This window comes from Taudactylus pleione, unplaced genomic scaffold, assembly GCF_031769625.1.
Source record: "Taudactylus pleione unplaced genomic scaffold, aTauple2 ptg000781l, whole genome shotgun sequence".
Lineage (NCBI taxonomy): Eukaryota > Metazoa > Chordata > Amphibia > Anura > Myobatrachidae > Taudactylus > Taudactylus pleione.
Genome location: NW_028285183.1, coordinates 4505428 through 4520970, shown reverse-complemented (window position 1 = coordinate 4520970; position 15543 = coordinate 4505428). Strand labels below are relative to the sequence as shown.

Genomic DNA, 15543 nt, shown 5'->3' with positions numbered 1-15543 from the left:
AGGCCCCCGGGGGAAGTAAATACAGAAGGTATTTATTATTATTATTAATAATAAAATACATGGCTTAGTGTGTATTAATAATAATAATAATAATAATAAAATAAATGGCTAATGCTGGCCATACACGCTACAAATATCGTATCGGCGGATCGCCCCGATAACTGTAGCGTGTGGGGGCGCGACCGAGGGTTAAATATTGCTCGGTCGGGCATTGTCCAGCATGTACGTCCGATGCGACATTTACCGGTAAACTGTCGGCCGCATCGGGCAGTGTATGCCCCACCGCGGCCGACAGACCGACATTTGCTGTGTGGAACAGGGAAATGTCTCCTCCCCCGAGGGCGGAGCGCGGATGTCGGGCTGATACACTGTGAGAGTAATCTTATCTGGCCGTGTATGCCCAGCATTAGTGTGTATTAATAATAATAATTACAATAATAATACACACTAAACCATGTATTTTATCACATAATGATAGCGTTGTAACATTATTACTGTAACAGTTTTGATTTTGATTTTTTTACAGGCTGTGCAATATTAAGGTAAATAATATACCAGCTATACAGTAACTGGAGTGTTTAGACTTAACTAAATATTGTATATCCCCCAGGTTCCCATCATCTACTGTGAGGGAAACGGGAGGAGGTGATGCGACAATCGGCGGGAGGTTCGGTTTTGGTTATGTTGAACTCGAGGCAGCGTATAGCCATCCAAGTCCAGATAGCAGAGAGCTAGTCAGACATGCAAGTAATCTGAGAAGGAGAGAGGTCCCTCATATTCTGTTACTCCCCTGTAGAAGGAGGACAGGTTGGGGGGGAGGTGACTCGATAACTGAGCAGATATAGGGGCATATTAAACTAGGTGTGAAAAGGAAGTTTCTGCTGAAAAGTTTCGCCGCGGACGTCATCTGCCAGGCGAAAACGTATCCCCGTATTCAATTCCAAAGACTTCTCGCCGGTGCGGAAAGTCAATGCATTGGAATAGGCGAAAAAGATGTGCCTATGGAAGGAGGCTGAAAAAAAAGTGCATAATTGGGGTTTTGGGGTGCAAACTTGTGGGAATCACCCTGCACCCTTGGGACAGTCCCCCAAAGGTAAACGGTGTCAAAAAAAAGTTTAATACTTTAGAACACCCCAAAAAATGACTTTGAAAAAGGGGGCGAAAAAGTACAAAGTTGGGGGACAAACTTAAAAACTAGCGAAATGGACTCCAGGGGCACCCAAGTATGGGGCAGGTGTTTTTAAGATTGCAGGTGGATTTTTTTACGTTTTTTTGAAACTTCATTTTAGCAACTTTAAAATATGCTAGTCCCCATTTTCATGTACCCCAACTTTACTGGAACTACTTATTTTCTGCAAAAAAATCTTCTAAATGCTATTCTTCACCACTTTTGCAAAGAAGATAATTAGCAGCTACTGAGATCATTTAAGTACCCCAAATACCTTCAGCAGGGCTATTCTAGTGTGATCCCCAATGTCAGTGCATCTTTTGGGGGGTGTCAGGCTGATTTCCCCAAATCTGACAGAACTTTTCGCATATTCCGAATTCGCCAGGTGCCGTTTTCTAATTGAATACGAGGATAAGCGCGATACTTTTTCCCATAGAAAACCAGCGATGTCGGCGAAAAGTCCAGCATGCGAAAAGTACGGTACTTTTCGCACCTAATTGAATATTCTGAATGCACGGCGTGGATTGGTCACAAACAGGGGCGTGTTACTGATGTCACAACAGCTAAAATAGTTCACTATATTTTTTCCAGCAGAGTCGCAGGGTGTCAGGTGGACACTGAACAATGGATTCTGTCCCTTTATCACTCTGCATTTTCCAGACACTGGTAGGATCTGGGCACCGTCAATGTAAGGGGAAATTGCTGGCACCAGTGAATTAGAGTCTCAGGTTCTATATCAGAGTTACACAGCGACACTCAGATACAGGGCACAGAAACATCTTTCTTCTCTCAGAAGTCTTTCATCAGCCCCCGATATCTCCCGTCTGACTCTACCATACGGCGTTTATCACAGTACAGGCAGCAGCTAATCTCTTCCTCTCCTGGACCACGGTTTCCACAAGGGACAATTAAAGACTTGTTTATCTTAAAAATAAATAAATGTAAATAATAATTCCTTAGAGAGATGATGAGGCTCATTCCCTCATGCCAGGGTGACGCATGTTGAGCACTCTTACCTGCTGCCGTACCCTCACTTCTCTTCTGTCACTTATTCTCTGCCAGCTGCACTCACTGCCCTCGTCCAGTCCTGCCAGCTGCACTCACTGCCCTCACCCCACTCCTGCCAGCTGCACACACTGCCCTCACCCCACTCCTGCCAGCTGCACTCACTGCCCTCACTCCACTCCTGCCAGCTGCACTCACTGCAATCGTCCAGTCCTGCCAACTGCACTCACTGCCCTCACCCCACTCCTGCCAGCTGCACTCACTGCTCTCGCCACCATTCCTGCCAGCTGCACTCGGCCCACTACTGCCAGCTCCACCCACTGCCCTCACCCCACTCTTGCCAGCTGCACTTACTGCACTCTCACCAACTGCATTCACTGCCCTTGCCCCACTGCTGCCAGTTGCATTCACTGCTCTTGCACCATTCCTGCCAGCTGCACTCTGCCCCACTCCTGCCAGCTCCACTCACTGCCCTGGCCCCACTCCTACCAGCTGCACACTCTGCCCTTGCCCCACTCCTGCCAGCTGCACACTCTGCCCTCACTCCACTCCTGCCAGCTGCACTCACTGCAATCGTCCAGTCCTGCCAACTGCACTCACTGCCCTCACCCCACTCCTGCCAGCTGCACTCACTGCTCTCGCCACCATTCCTGCCAGCTGCACTCGGCCCACTACTGCCAGCTCCACTCACTGCCCTCACCCCACTCTTGCCAGCTGCACTTACTGCACTCTCATCAACTGCATTCACTGCCCTTGCCCCACTGCTGCCAGTTGCATTCACTGCTCTTGCACCATTCCTGCCAGCTGCACTCTGCCCCACTCCTGCCAGCTCCACTCACTGCCCTGGCCCCACTCCTACCAGCTGCACACTCTGCCCTTGCCCCACTCCTGCCAGCTGCACACTCTGCCCTTGCCCCACTCCTGCCAGCTGCACTCACTGCAATCGTCCAGTCCTGCCAACTGCACTCACTGCCCACACCCCACTTCTGCCAGCTGCACTCACTGCTCTCGCCACCATTCCTGCCAGCTGCACTCGGCCCACTACTGCCAGCTCCACTCACTGCCCTCACCCCACTCTTGCCAGCTGCACTTACTGCACTCTCACCAACTGCATTCACTGCCCTTGCCCCACTGCTGCCAGTTGCATTCACTGCTCTTGCACCATTCCTGCCAGCTGCACTCTGCCCCACTCCTGCCAGCTCCACTCACTGCCCTGCCCCCACTCCTACCAGCTGCACACTCTGCCCTTGCCCCACTCCTGCCAGCTGCACACACTGCCCTTGCCCCACTCATGCCAACTGCACTCAGTGCCCCTGGCTCCACTCCTGCCAGCTCCACTTACTGCCCTTGCCCCACTCCTGCCAGATGCATTTACTGCCCTCGCCCCACTCCTGCCAGCTCCACTTACTGCCCTCGCCCCACTCCTGCCAGATGCATTTACTGCCCTCGACCCACTACTGCCAGCTGCACTCTGCCCCACTCACTACCCTCACCCCACTCCTGCCAGCTGCACACTCTGCCCTTGCCCCACTTCTGCCAGCTGCACACTCTGCCCTCGACCCACTCCTGCCAGCTGCACACTCTGCCCTCGACCCACTCACTACCCTCACCCTAATCCTGCCAGCTGCACTCTCTGCCCTCGCCCCACTCCTGCAAGTTGCATTCACTGCCCTCACCTCACTCCTGTCAGCTGCACTCACTGATTTTACCCCGCTGCTGCCAGCTGAACCATCTTGCCCTTGCTCCACTCCTGCCGGCCCTACTTCCCCACTCTCTCCTGCTGGCTACCGCCTATCATACCCCCAGTGCCAGCCATCATCCCACTCCTGCACTATTAGAGGTGCCAGCTAGTCCCTGCCCTAGGCTCCCTACACAGGTAAAGTATGGGGAACATTTGCAGAGGACAGTTATCATCCCTCTGGGTTTACAATCAATCTGAACCGAGCCATGAAACATTCCATGTTTGGTAGATGAATATTCTCTGTATCTCATGATGTTCCTCCTGTGATTGGAGGAATTATCTGGTACTTCAGAGACTAATAAGTGAAATCTCTTCTGATATTTTGAACTTTACTGTCTGGAAACTTCGTTAAATCAGGATCATGTGGAGCGAATTCTGCCACTAGCAGCGAGTGCTGTACACTCTGTGATAATCCCTCTCCTGGTTTAAAGAGCTATTAAAAAAAGTACAAAGTTTACAAACTCTGGACTGGGTGTTACATGGCCAAACGCTGCCATTATGTAGATTGTTCTGTGGAGCTGGATCTGTCCCCGGTTCCTATCCCACATACTTGGCAGAGGTCCATGTCCCTCCCGGTCAGACTGCCGCAGTCTGGGAGCTGCTCATGTATGAGGTCATGGTACATCTATGTGTGCTAATTGGAAAAACCTGCAGAAAGTAGTTTCCTATTTTGCAAATACCGCAGAACCCAGCAAACAGCTGGTACATGGCACATACTCAACAGTAGCTGGCACACGGCAAATTACAGTTAGTAGCCGGTGCACGGCACATACACGTCAGTAGCCGGTGCACGGCACATACACGTCAGTAGCCGGTGCACGGCACATACACGTCAGTAGCCGGTGCAAGGCACATACACGTCAGTAGCCGGTGCAAGGCACATACACGTCAGTAGCCGGTGCACGGCACATACACGTCAGTAGCCGGTGCAAGGCACATACACGTCAGTAGCCGGTGCAAGGCACATACACGTCAGTAGCCGGTGCAAGGCACATACACGTCAATAGTTAATCTGAGATCTATCAGAACTGCAATATCTACTCTAAATGGATAACGTGCCCTGTGCCTACATGTGTGACCCATGAATTTTCACGTGACATGTAACGTATATCAATATGCATGTACACACAGATCATTAATTTATTAAGTGTGTAATTTTAAACCACCCTGTCCAAAGTCAGAAAATGCAATATACTACTCAAGTATAGCCAGTGTCTGTGTGCCCCATGTGCATTGTACACCCCCTCTCTGTATGTGTGTACAGCCAGTGTCTGTGTGCCCCATGTGCATTGTACACCCCCTCTCTGTATGTGTGTACAGCCAGTGTCTGTGTGCCCCATGTACATTGTACACCCCCTCTCTGTATGTGTGTACAGCCAGTGTCTGTGTGCCCCATGTGCATTGTACACCCCCTCTCTGTATGTGTGTACAGCCAGTGTCTGTGTGCCCCATGTGCATTGTACACCCCCTCTCTGTATGTGTGTACAGCCAGTGTCTGTGTGCCCCATGTGCATTGTACACCCCCTCTCTGTATGTGTGTACAGCCAGTGTCTGTGTGCCCCATGTGCATTGTACACCCCCTCTCTGTATGTGTGTACAGCCAGTGTCTGTGTGCCCCATGTGCATTGTACACCCCCTCTCTGTATGTGTGTACAGCCAGTGTCTGTGTGCCCCATGTGCATTGTACACCCCCTCTCTGTATGTGTGTACAGCCAGTGTCTGTGTGCCCCATGTGCATTGTACACCCCCTCTCTGTATGTGTACAGCCAGTGTCTGTGTGTCCCATGTGCATTGTACACCCCCTCTCTGTATGTGTGTACAGCCAGTGTCTGTGTGCCCCATGTGCATTGTACACCCCCTCTCTGTATGTGTACAGCCAGTGTCTGTGTGCCCCATGTGCATTGTACACCCCCTCTCTGTATGTGTGTACAGCCAGTGTCTGTGTGCCCCATGTACATTGTACACCCCCTCTCTGTATGTGTGTACAGCCAGTGTCTGTGTGCCCCATGTGCATTGTACACCCCCTCTCTGTATGTGTGTACAGCCAGTGTCTGTGTGCCCCATGTACATTGTACACCCCCTCTCTGTATGTGTGTACAGCCAGTGTCTGTGTGCCCCATGTACATTGTACACCCCCTCTCTGTATGTGTGTACAGCCAGTGTCTGTGTGCCCCATGTGCATTGTACACCCCCTCTCTGTATGTGTGTACAGCCAGTGTCTGTGTGCCCCATGTACATTGTACACCCCCTCTCTGTATGTGTGTACAGCCAGTGTCTGTGTGCCCCATGTACATTGTACACCCCCTCTCTGTATATGTGTACAGCCAGTGTCTGTGTGCCCCATGTACATTGTACACCCCCTCTCTGTATGTGTGTACAGCCAGTGTCTGTGTGCCCCATGTGCATTGTACACCCCCTCTCTGTATGTGTGTACAGCCAGTGTCTGTGTGCCCCATGTACATTGTACACCCCCTCTCTGTATGTGTGTACAGCCAGTGTCTGTGTGCCCCATGTACATTGTACACCCCCTCTCTGTATGTGTGTACAGCCAGTGTCTGTGTGCCCCATGTGCATTGTACACCCCCTCTCTGTATGTGTGTACAGCCAGTGTCTGTGTGCCCCATGTACATTGTACACCCCCTCTCTGTATGTGTGTACAGCCAGTGTCTGTGTGCCCCATGTACATTGTACACCCCCTCTCTGTATATGTGTACAGCCAGTGTCTGTGTGCCCCATGTACATTGTACACCCCCTCTCTGTATGTGTGTACAGCCAGTGTCTGTGTGCCCCATGTACATTGTACACCCCCTCTCTGTATGTGTGTACAGCCAGTGTCTGTGTGCCCCATGTACATTGTACACCCCCTCTCTGTATATGTGTACAGCCAGTGTCTGTGTGCCCCATGTACATTGTACACCCCCTCTCTGTATGTGTGTACAGCCAGTGTCTGTGTGCCCCATGTGCATTGTACACCCCCTCTCTGTATGTGTGTACAGCCAGTGTCTGTGTGCCCCATGTGCATTGTACACCCCCTCTCTGTATGTGTGTACAGCCAGTGTCTGTGTGCCCCATGTACATTGTACACCCCCTCTCTGTATGTGTGTACAGCCAGTGTCTGTGTGCCCCATGTACATTGTACACCCCCTCTCTGTATGTGTACAGCCAGTGTCTGTGTGCCCCATGTACATTGTACACCCCCTCTCTGTATGTGTGTACAGCCAGTGTCTGTGTGCCCCATGTGCATTGTACACCCCCTCTCTGTATGTGTGTACAGCCAGTGTCTGTGTGCCCCATGTACATTGTACACCCCCTCTCTGTATGTGTGTACAGCCAGTGTTTGTGTGCCCCATGTACATTGTACACCCCCTCTCTGTATGTGTGTACAGCCAGTGTCTGTGTGCCCCATGTACATTGTACACCCCCTCTCTGTATGTGTGTACAGCCAGTGTCTGTGTGCCCCATGTGCATTGTACACCCCCTCTCTGTATGTGTGTACAGCCAGTGTCTGTGTGCCCCATGTGCATTGTACACCCCCTCTCTGTATGTGTGTACAGCCAGTGTCTGTGTGCCCCATGTGCATTGTACACCCCCTCTCTGTATGTGTGTACAGCCAGTGTCTGTGTGCCCCATGTGCATTGTAAACCCCCTCTCTGTATGTGTGTACAGCCAGTGTCTGTGTGCCCCATGTGCATTGTACACCCCCTCTCTGTATGTGTGTACAGCCAGTGTCTGTGTGCCCCATGTGCATTGTACACCCCCTCTCTGTATGTGTGTACAGCCAGTGTCTGTGTGCCCCATGTGCATTGTAAACCCCCTCTCTGTATGTGTGTACAGCCAGTGTCTGTGTGCCCCATGTGCATTGTACACCCCCTCTCTGTATGTGTGTACAGCCAGTGTCTGTGTGCCCCATGTGCATTGTACACCCCCTCTCTGTATGTGTGTACAGCCAGTGTCTGTGTGCCCCATGTGCATTGTACACCCCCTCTCTGTATGTGTGTACAGCCAGTGTCTGTGTGCCCCATGTACATTGTACACCCCCTTTCTGTATATGTGTACAGCCAGTGTCTGTGTGCCCCATGTGCATTGTACACCCCCTCTCTGTATGTGTGTACAGCCAGTGTCTGTGTGCCCCATGTGCATTGTACACCCCCTCTCTGTATGTGTGTACAGCCAGTGTCTGTGTGCCCCATGTGCATTGTACACCCCCTCTCTGTATGTGTGTACAGCCAGTGTCTGTGTGCCCCATGTGCATTGTAAACCCCCTCTCTGTATGTGTGTACAGCCAGTGTCTGTGTGCCCCATGTGCATTGTACACCCCCTCTCTGTATGTGTGTACAGCCAGTGTCTGTGTGCCCCATGTGCATTGTACACCCCCTCTCTGTATGTGTGTACAGCCAGTGTCTGTGTGCCCCATGTGCATTGTACACCCCCTCTCTGTATGTGTGTACAGCCAGTGTCTGTGTGCCCCATGTGCATTGTAAACCCCCTCTCTGTATGTGTGTACAGCCAGTGTCTGTGTGCCCCATGTGCATTGTACACCCCCTCTCTGTATGTGTGTACAGCCAGTGTCTGTGTGCCCCATGTGCATTGTACACCCCCTCTCTGTATGTGTGTACAGCCAGTGTCTGTGTGCCCCATGTGCATTGTACACCCCCTCTCTGTATGTGTGTACAGCCAGTGTCTGTGTGCTCCATGTGCATTGTACACCCCCTCTCTGTATGTGTGTACGGCCAGTGTCTGTGTGCCCGTGTGTGAGCTCACGCTGTGTGGGTACTGGAAAGCTGCAATCAGGATGAACACAGGTCCATGGAGAACAAATGACAATCACATCCTTCCTGCCCCTGCTGTAACCGGGCACACCCTGCAACTTGCACTTCCCTAGGAGGAAAACAAGAGTCGGGAGTCTAATCTTTCTCCTTCAGACCTGGAACTTCTTGCAGAAGACTCCAACCCTGCACTTACAAAGCGAAGGCAGAGGACACCCCTGGTCCGCACATTCCTACAATCACATCTTGCTGATTGCAAATTTTCAAATATTTATGAGTGTGAAACTGGCAGAAACATGTGTTTAGTAAAGATAGGCCCAGTGTGGGCTCTCAGGGTCAGGAGGGGCCTATTTTAAGACAGACAGAGACTATCCTGGTGTAAAATGTTAATTCTTACATAAATATCCAGGAAAATGATGATCAGAAGAAGACAGTTGACTGGTCCAAGAAAGGTCCCTGAACTTGTGTTAAGTGATCAGTGTTTACATCAGACTCTTCTTGCTGCATGAATGGAGCAGTCCTGCCCCCTGGTGGTTACATGTGCATAATACAGCAACAAATCTTATATATATAAAATTAATTGGTCTGTTTGTTTGCAGGGGTGTCCAGTAGTGCAATTTATCAAACTCCAAAAATCTTTAGATGGCATTAGGTAATGCAACCCACAGAGTACAGCATTGTATAATGTCCCCCTCACCAAACACTTGCACATACGCGACCCAACGGGAGTAAATGTGCAGCAGACGAGACAGGACTGCACTAAGCAGTAAAGATCTAATGAAAGCGATAGCTGTACGGATTACTCCCCTGTAGGATTGGACCTTATCAAAGCTGCTGCCCCTCCCAATGAATAATCAGGCACTTGGAGGGATTTAAACCGTATAAAAGTTATCATTTTTAGGGTGAATTTCTGTAAAAAGCTCAAAAATGGAGGTGTAAATGATGTGGGATAGGTATGTGGAGGTGTAAATGATGTGGGATAGGTATGTGGAGGTGTAAATGATGTGGGACAGGTGTGTGGAGGTGTAAATGATGTGGGACAGGTATGTGGAGGTGTAAATGATGTGGGACAGGTATGTGGAGGTGTAGTTATGTGGGACAGGTATGTGAAGTTGTAATGATGTGGGACAGGTATGTGAAGTTGTAATGATGTGGGACACGTATGTGGAGGTATAAATGATGTGGGATAGGTATGTGGAGGTGTAAATGATGTAAGACAGGTATGTGGAGGTGTAAATGATGTGGGATAGGTATGTGGAGGTGTAAATGATGTAAGACAGGTATGTGGAGGTGCAAATGATGTAGGACAGGTATGTGGAGGTGTAAATGATGTGGGACAGGTATGTGGAGGTGTAAATGATGTGGGACAGGTATGTGGAGGTGTAAATGATGTGGGACAGGTATGTGGAGGTGTAAATGATGTAAGACCGGTATGTGGAGGTGTAAATGATGTAAGACAGGTATGTGGAGGTGCAAATGATGTAGGACAGGTATGTGGAGGTGTAAATGATGTGGGACAGGTATGTGGAGGTGTAAATGATGTGGGACAGGTATGTGGAGGTGTAAATGATGTGGGACAGGTATGTGGAGGTGTAAATGATGTAGGACAGGTATGCGGAGGTGTAAATGATGTAGGACAGGTATGTGGAGGTGTAAATGATGTGGGACAGGTATGTGGAGGTGTAAATGATGTGGGACAGGTATGTGGAGATGTAAATGATGTGGGACAAATATGTGGAGGTGTAAATGATGTGGGACAGGTATGTGGAGGTGTAAATAATGTAAGACCGGTATGTGGAGGTGTAAATGATGTAGGACAGGTATGTGGAGGTGTAAATGATGTAGGACAGGTATGTGGAGGTGTAAATGATGTGGGACAGGTATGTGGAGGTGTAAATGATGTGGGACAGGTATGTGGAGATGTAAATGATGTGGGACAGGTATGTGGAGGTGTAAATTATGTGGGACAGGTATGTGGAGGTGTATATGATGTAGGACAGGTATGTGGAGGTGTAAATGATTTAGGACAGGTATGTGGAGGTGTAAATGATGTAGGACAGGTATGTGGAGGTGTAAATGATGTGGGATAGGTATGTGGAGGTGTAAATGATGTAAGACAGGTATGTGGAGGTGTAAATGATGTAAGACAGGTATGTGGAGGTGTAAATGATGTAGGACAGGTATGTGGAGGTGTAAATGATGTAGGACAGGTATGTGGAGGTGTAAATGATGTAGGACAGGTATGTGGAGGTGTAAATGATGTGGGATAGGTATGTGGAAGTGTAAATGATGTAAGACAGGTATGTGGTGGTGTAAATGATGTAGGACAGGTATGTGGAGGTGTAACTGATGTGGGACAGGTATGTGGAGGTGTATATGATGTAGGACAGGTATGTGAAGGTGTAAATGATGTGGGACAGGTATGTGGAGGTGTAAATGATGTAGGACATATATGTAGAGGTGTAAATTATGTAGGACAGGTATGTGGAGGTGTAAATGATGTGGGACAGGTATGTGGAGATGTAAATTATGTCACAGGTATGTGGAGGTGTACATGATGTGGGACAGGTCTGTAGAGGTGTAAATGATAGGGGGCAGGTGTGTAGGGGTGTAAATGATAGGGGACAGGCATGTGGTGTTGTATTGATAGGAGAGGGGCTTTAGATTTTGCAGATGAAAGGTAAAAGTATTTATTCCAACTTTTAAACAAACGTGTATAAAAACAATGAAAAACAATTATAAATTTTTCTGTACCCCAAAATGCTGGAAATACTTTAATTAAATGAGAAACACTTGCTTGCTATCATTTATCCACCATTAGTAAAAGTGCTACAATAAGCCATTTGACACAGGTTAGGGTTAGGCACCCCCCCGGAAGACTTAGGGTTAGGCTGCGGGGAGGGGGGGGGGGTTTGGTTTAGGCACTTTTAGGGTCAGGCACCCCTAAAGGAGGGTTAGGGTTAGGGGTAGAGTAGGGTTAGTTATACTTACCTGAATTTTATCCTCGTTCGGGCTGGCGCTGTCGGGATTAGAACCGCCGGTCATGCAGCCGGCGGTAAATCATACTGATTCCAATAAATGGGCCCTTTAATTAGTATTTTCATTATATTTTTACACTTTTTTTTTTCATTTGTGCGTTAATGTATCGATACAGCGTTGTCTTGTTGTTCTGCCGTGGCTGTATCCCTCCCTCCACTGACGTCGTATCTTTAGAACTGTGCATTACCCCAGGTAATCAGGGACAATGACGCCAGATACAGATCATACAAGATTCCTGGGAATTAAAATGTCTCCGAATTGGTCAAAGCCCAATATAAGAAGTGAGAAAGCGAAGACTCCTGAAATACACGGGGACGCAATGACATCATAATGTAACATTTCACCCTCATTACGGCGCCTCCTGCAGTTCTGCTGAATTTATTTGCTACCGTGCAAGTGACACTTCGCGAGGATGGATAATTCACACCGCTGACACAGACCAATCACACGCGAGTTCAAAAAACAAAGTGGATTATAAAAATCAATATTAAATAAACCAACCATGAACTGCGCTATAACAGTATTTTCCCCTTTACGTTGAAAAAAGTGAATTTAGCATATTCTAAACCTGGGAATAAAGTTAGATATTCTCACACTTCTATACAGAACCTGAAATATCCGGGTTAAAGACCGAGGGGTGGGTGTGTAAAAGGGACATTGTATGACACTAGGGTGAGGGGCAGAGGGAGAACGGAGCCCGAGGAGTGGTCCCATCACTGACTGGGCCATAATAAAAGACAGCATGGAAGTGGGAAGAGGACAATTGTGTAGAATTACAGTTGGCAAATGCCGATGTGTATCGCAGTGTCCCAGAGGTAGCACTCCCCCTACTGGCACTATTACAAAGTGTCGGTGAATCCATTCGTAGCACTGTGACATTCTATTGCCCGTTACCTGGATCCAGGTGAGTGAAAGAGCCAATAACGAAGTCCATGGTGGAAATTGCCAGTAACAATAGAAGTAGCAACTGCAGCCGTATGATCCATTTTACTCCAGCCAGATTGATTCCCAGCAACCCCAGGAGCACAGCCAGCGAGATGCCCCTAACGGACCAGGTGCTCTGCAGGTGAAGCAGGTCCGCGATAGATTCTGCAAAGCCGGTGATGTACATGGCACCTGCAACACACTGAGAAAGGGGCTCAGTTATAGCGAGTGCAGCCACTGGGCAATCCACAGAGACACGGGACGGCTCAGAGAGGCCATGAAACGCGTTGTTTCTGAGATTGTAGTGAAAATAGAAAATAATTGGATGCATATACACGATTCAGCATAACGAGCACAGCCACCCAACTAAACAACCTCATATCTTTCAAACCAGTGATGATTAATAATTAGTAGTTATTGCTATTTAATTTAATTGTAAGCTCTGTGGTCACTATGCATCAGCAATCGGAGGAAATATGGTAAGAAAGAGAGAAGAATACAACATAAATATGGAAAGGTACTAGAAGCAAAATGAAGCATTGTAGCTAATGACACTTACCTGCCCAAATATATAGAGAAGACCGACCGTTCCTCCCACTTTGCCCCCCAGGACGGTGGAAATCATGGAGTATATGCCACCGCTGCCTATGCTGCAACGCTCAAACACCCCGATGCCCGACACCACCGTTACCAGGGCTACCACAACGACGAAGGACACCAGGAATATACCCAGCAGGACTCCGGTGTTACCCTACGTGTCACAATGGGGAAGAGTTATTCATGGCTAGTAAGTCGGCAAAGTAACAAGCTCCAGCTGACAAACACACTCACGTTATAAAAAGCTGCACAAAACAAATTAAAAAAACAAAAACACGATGAGCAAAATATTAATACGTCTACGGTAGAGGATGGCTATAGGACAGTCTCCTGTCATTGTTTGGATATTGAAAATGTTCTCTCACAGTGTATATAACATTATACTCTGCCACGGGGACATCTGCAGGTCATAAGAGGGAATTACACCATCAAAATGTTCATCTGAAGAGTGTTATTTTACGGGATGTAGCTGACATCCCGCCGGTCAGGATGCCGACGCTCCGAATTCTGGCGCCTGCATCCCGATGGTAAGTCTTGGGGTTAGGGTTTTGATCAGGTACTGGGGGTAGGGTTCAGTTTAGACTGGGGAAGCAGGGGGGGGGGTAGGTTACTTACCGGCAGGTGTCAGTATTTTAACCGAGTCAGGGTGGCGGCGTCGGGATTCTCGCCGCCGGGATCCTGGGTACCGACCAACATCCGGTACCCAGCCAGTATACTATACATGTAATGTAGTTAACGTCATTTTGGATACACCAGTGTAACGTGCCCATTGCATCCCACCTGAAGTGGATAACGTCCCTTCTGTGAGGGTCTACGATTAGTTTACGCAGTTTGGATGCACTGAGCGGGACCCCACATGATTAATTTGATCAGTAGGACCCTACTGAATGCAGTCCTAATAGACACACTAAGAACTTGCATGTGATTTCCATGTATTTGATAGGTTTAGCATTTCTCCAAACATGCATAAAATATATATATATATATATATATTCCTGATGTATCCCTCCCTTAGGATAGGTACATGTACGCCATATCCAGATCACTCTAGACTAGTGGTTCTCAAACTCGGTCCTCAGGACCCCACACAGGTCACATTTCCCAGGTCACCCAGCAGGAGCACAGGTGTAGTCATTACTCACTGACACATTTTAAAAGATCCATAGGTGGAGCTAATTATTCCACTTGTGATTCTGTGAGGAAATATGGAAAACATGCACTGTTTGGGGTCCCGAGGACACAGTTTGAGAACCTATGCTCTAGACCCCTACACAGGGCCTAGGAGACACTAAGGGGCCCGGCTTACTCAAACCCATTTCTAAAAAATGTTTTTACAGGCAGGGATACATAGCCCCAGACCAGTATATAGCCTAGGACCCTAAAGCCGCATACACACTGGCCGATAACTGAGAACGATAACAATATCGTTGAATGATATATCGTTCAGTGGCATGCAGTAAACGACGGGCGATGCGCGCTTCTTCAGGTCGTTAACGTTATCCCCAGTCAGCTGAACATCCAGTTCAATCTGGGGATATCGTTAGTGATGCCAGGCTGCCGTCGTTGTCGACATTGGCAAGTGTGTATGCGGACACCGATGCCGGCAAGCCGGCCGGGCCTGCCACTGCCGATGTTGCTCGCTGGACATGTCGTCCAGTGTGTATGCGGCTTATGTGGTCTTATTGCAGCTCTGATGCCAGAATTACATTTCTGAGTGTAATATTTGTTTGTAATAGTATAAAACCTTTTTTTTCTACACAATGAGTAATTTCACGTATTTATTTAGGGAAAATAGGTTTTGACATCCGCACTGTGGGGAAAAACTTTTTCATTGCTGAACTGTTGACTTTAAACAGATTAGGTAATAATTTGTGTTAATTTTATATAAAATTATAAGGTTTGATTTGAGCACATATTACCCATTAAAAAATGAAATATTAAAATTATGAAGAAAACGGAAATATTAAAAGAATATAAGTGTCAGGGACTGTCACATAGACACAAAGGGAGGTTGAATAATTATATTCCTTTTGTGTGTATGCAGAAATATATGTGTTCTATCAGTTATACATATTGCTGGTGTATTCTGATCGCATTGCACAATATCTACTGCACTTTGCAACTATTATAGATCAATGTATCATAATTGTACAATGTTACAAGTTCCCTCCTGAGGCTCATTGAAGCACCATCCAGCTACTAGCCTAGACAGTATTGTACACAGTTTTCTAATTGACTGCTGGATTTAGATTCACTTATTTCCTATAAAGCGCATCCAAACCAAGCAGTAAATGACAACACAA

The 15543-nt window shown here is 48.0% G+C and overlaps 1 protein-coding gene across 5 annotated transcripts in view; it reads right to left on the bottom strand.

Annotated features, from left to right (window-relative positions):
* SLC12A8 (solute carrier family 12 member 8) overlaps positions 1 to 15543 on the bottom strand; it is a 61057-nt gene that overhangs the window by 24812 nt on the left and 20702 nt on the right. For all 5 annotated transcript variants that reach the window (XM_088457725.1, XM_088457724.1, XM_088457727.1 and 2 more), the window contains exons 5-6: positions 13203 to 13394; positions 12614 to 12845 (exon numbers count right to left, since the gene is read on the bottom strand). In XM_088457725.1, the coding sequence (XP_088313851.1) occupies positions 12614 to 12845; positions 13203 to 13394 (424 nt within the window). The remainder of the gene's footprint in view (positions 1 to 12613; positions 12846 to 13202; positions 13395 to 15543) is intronic.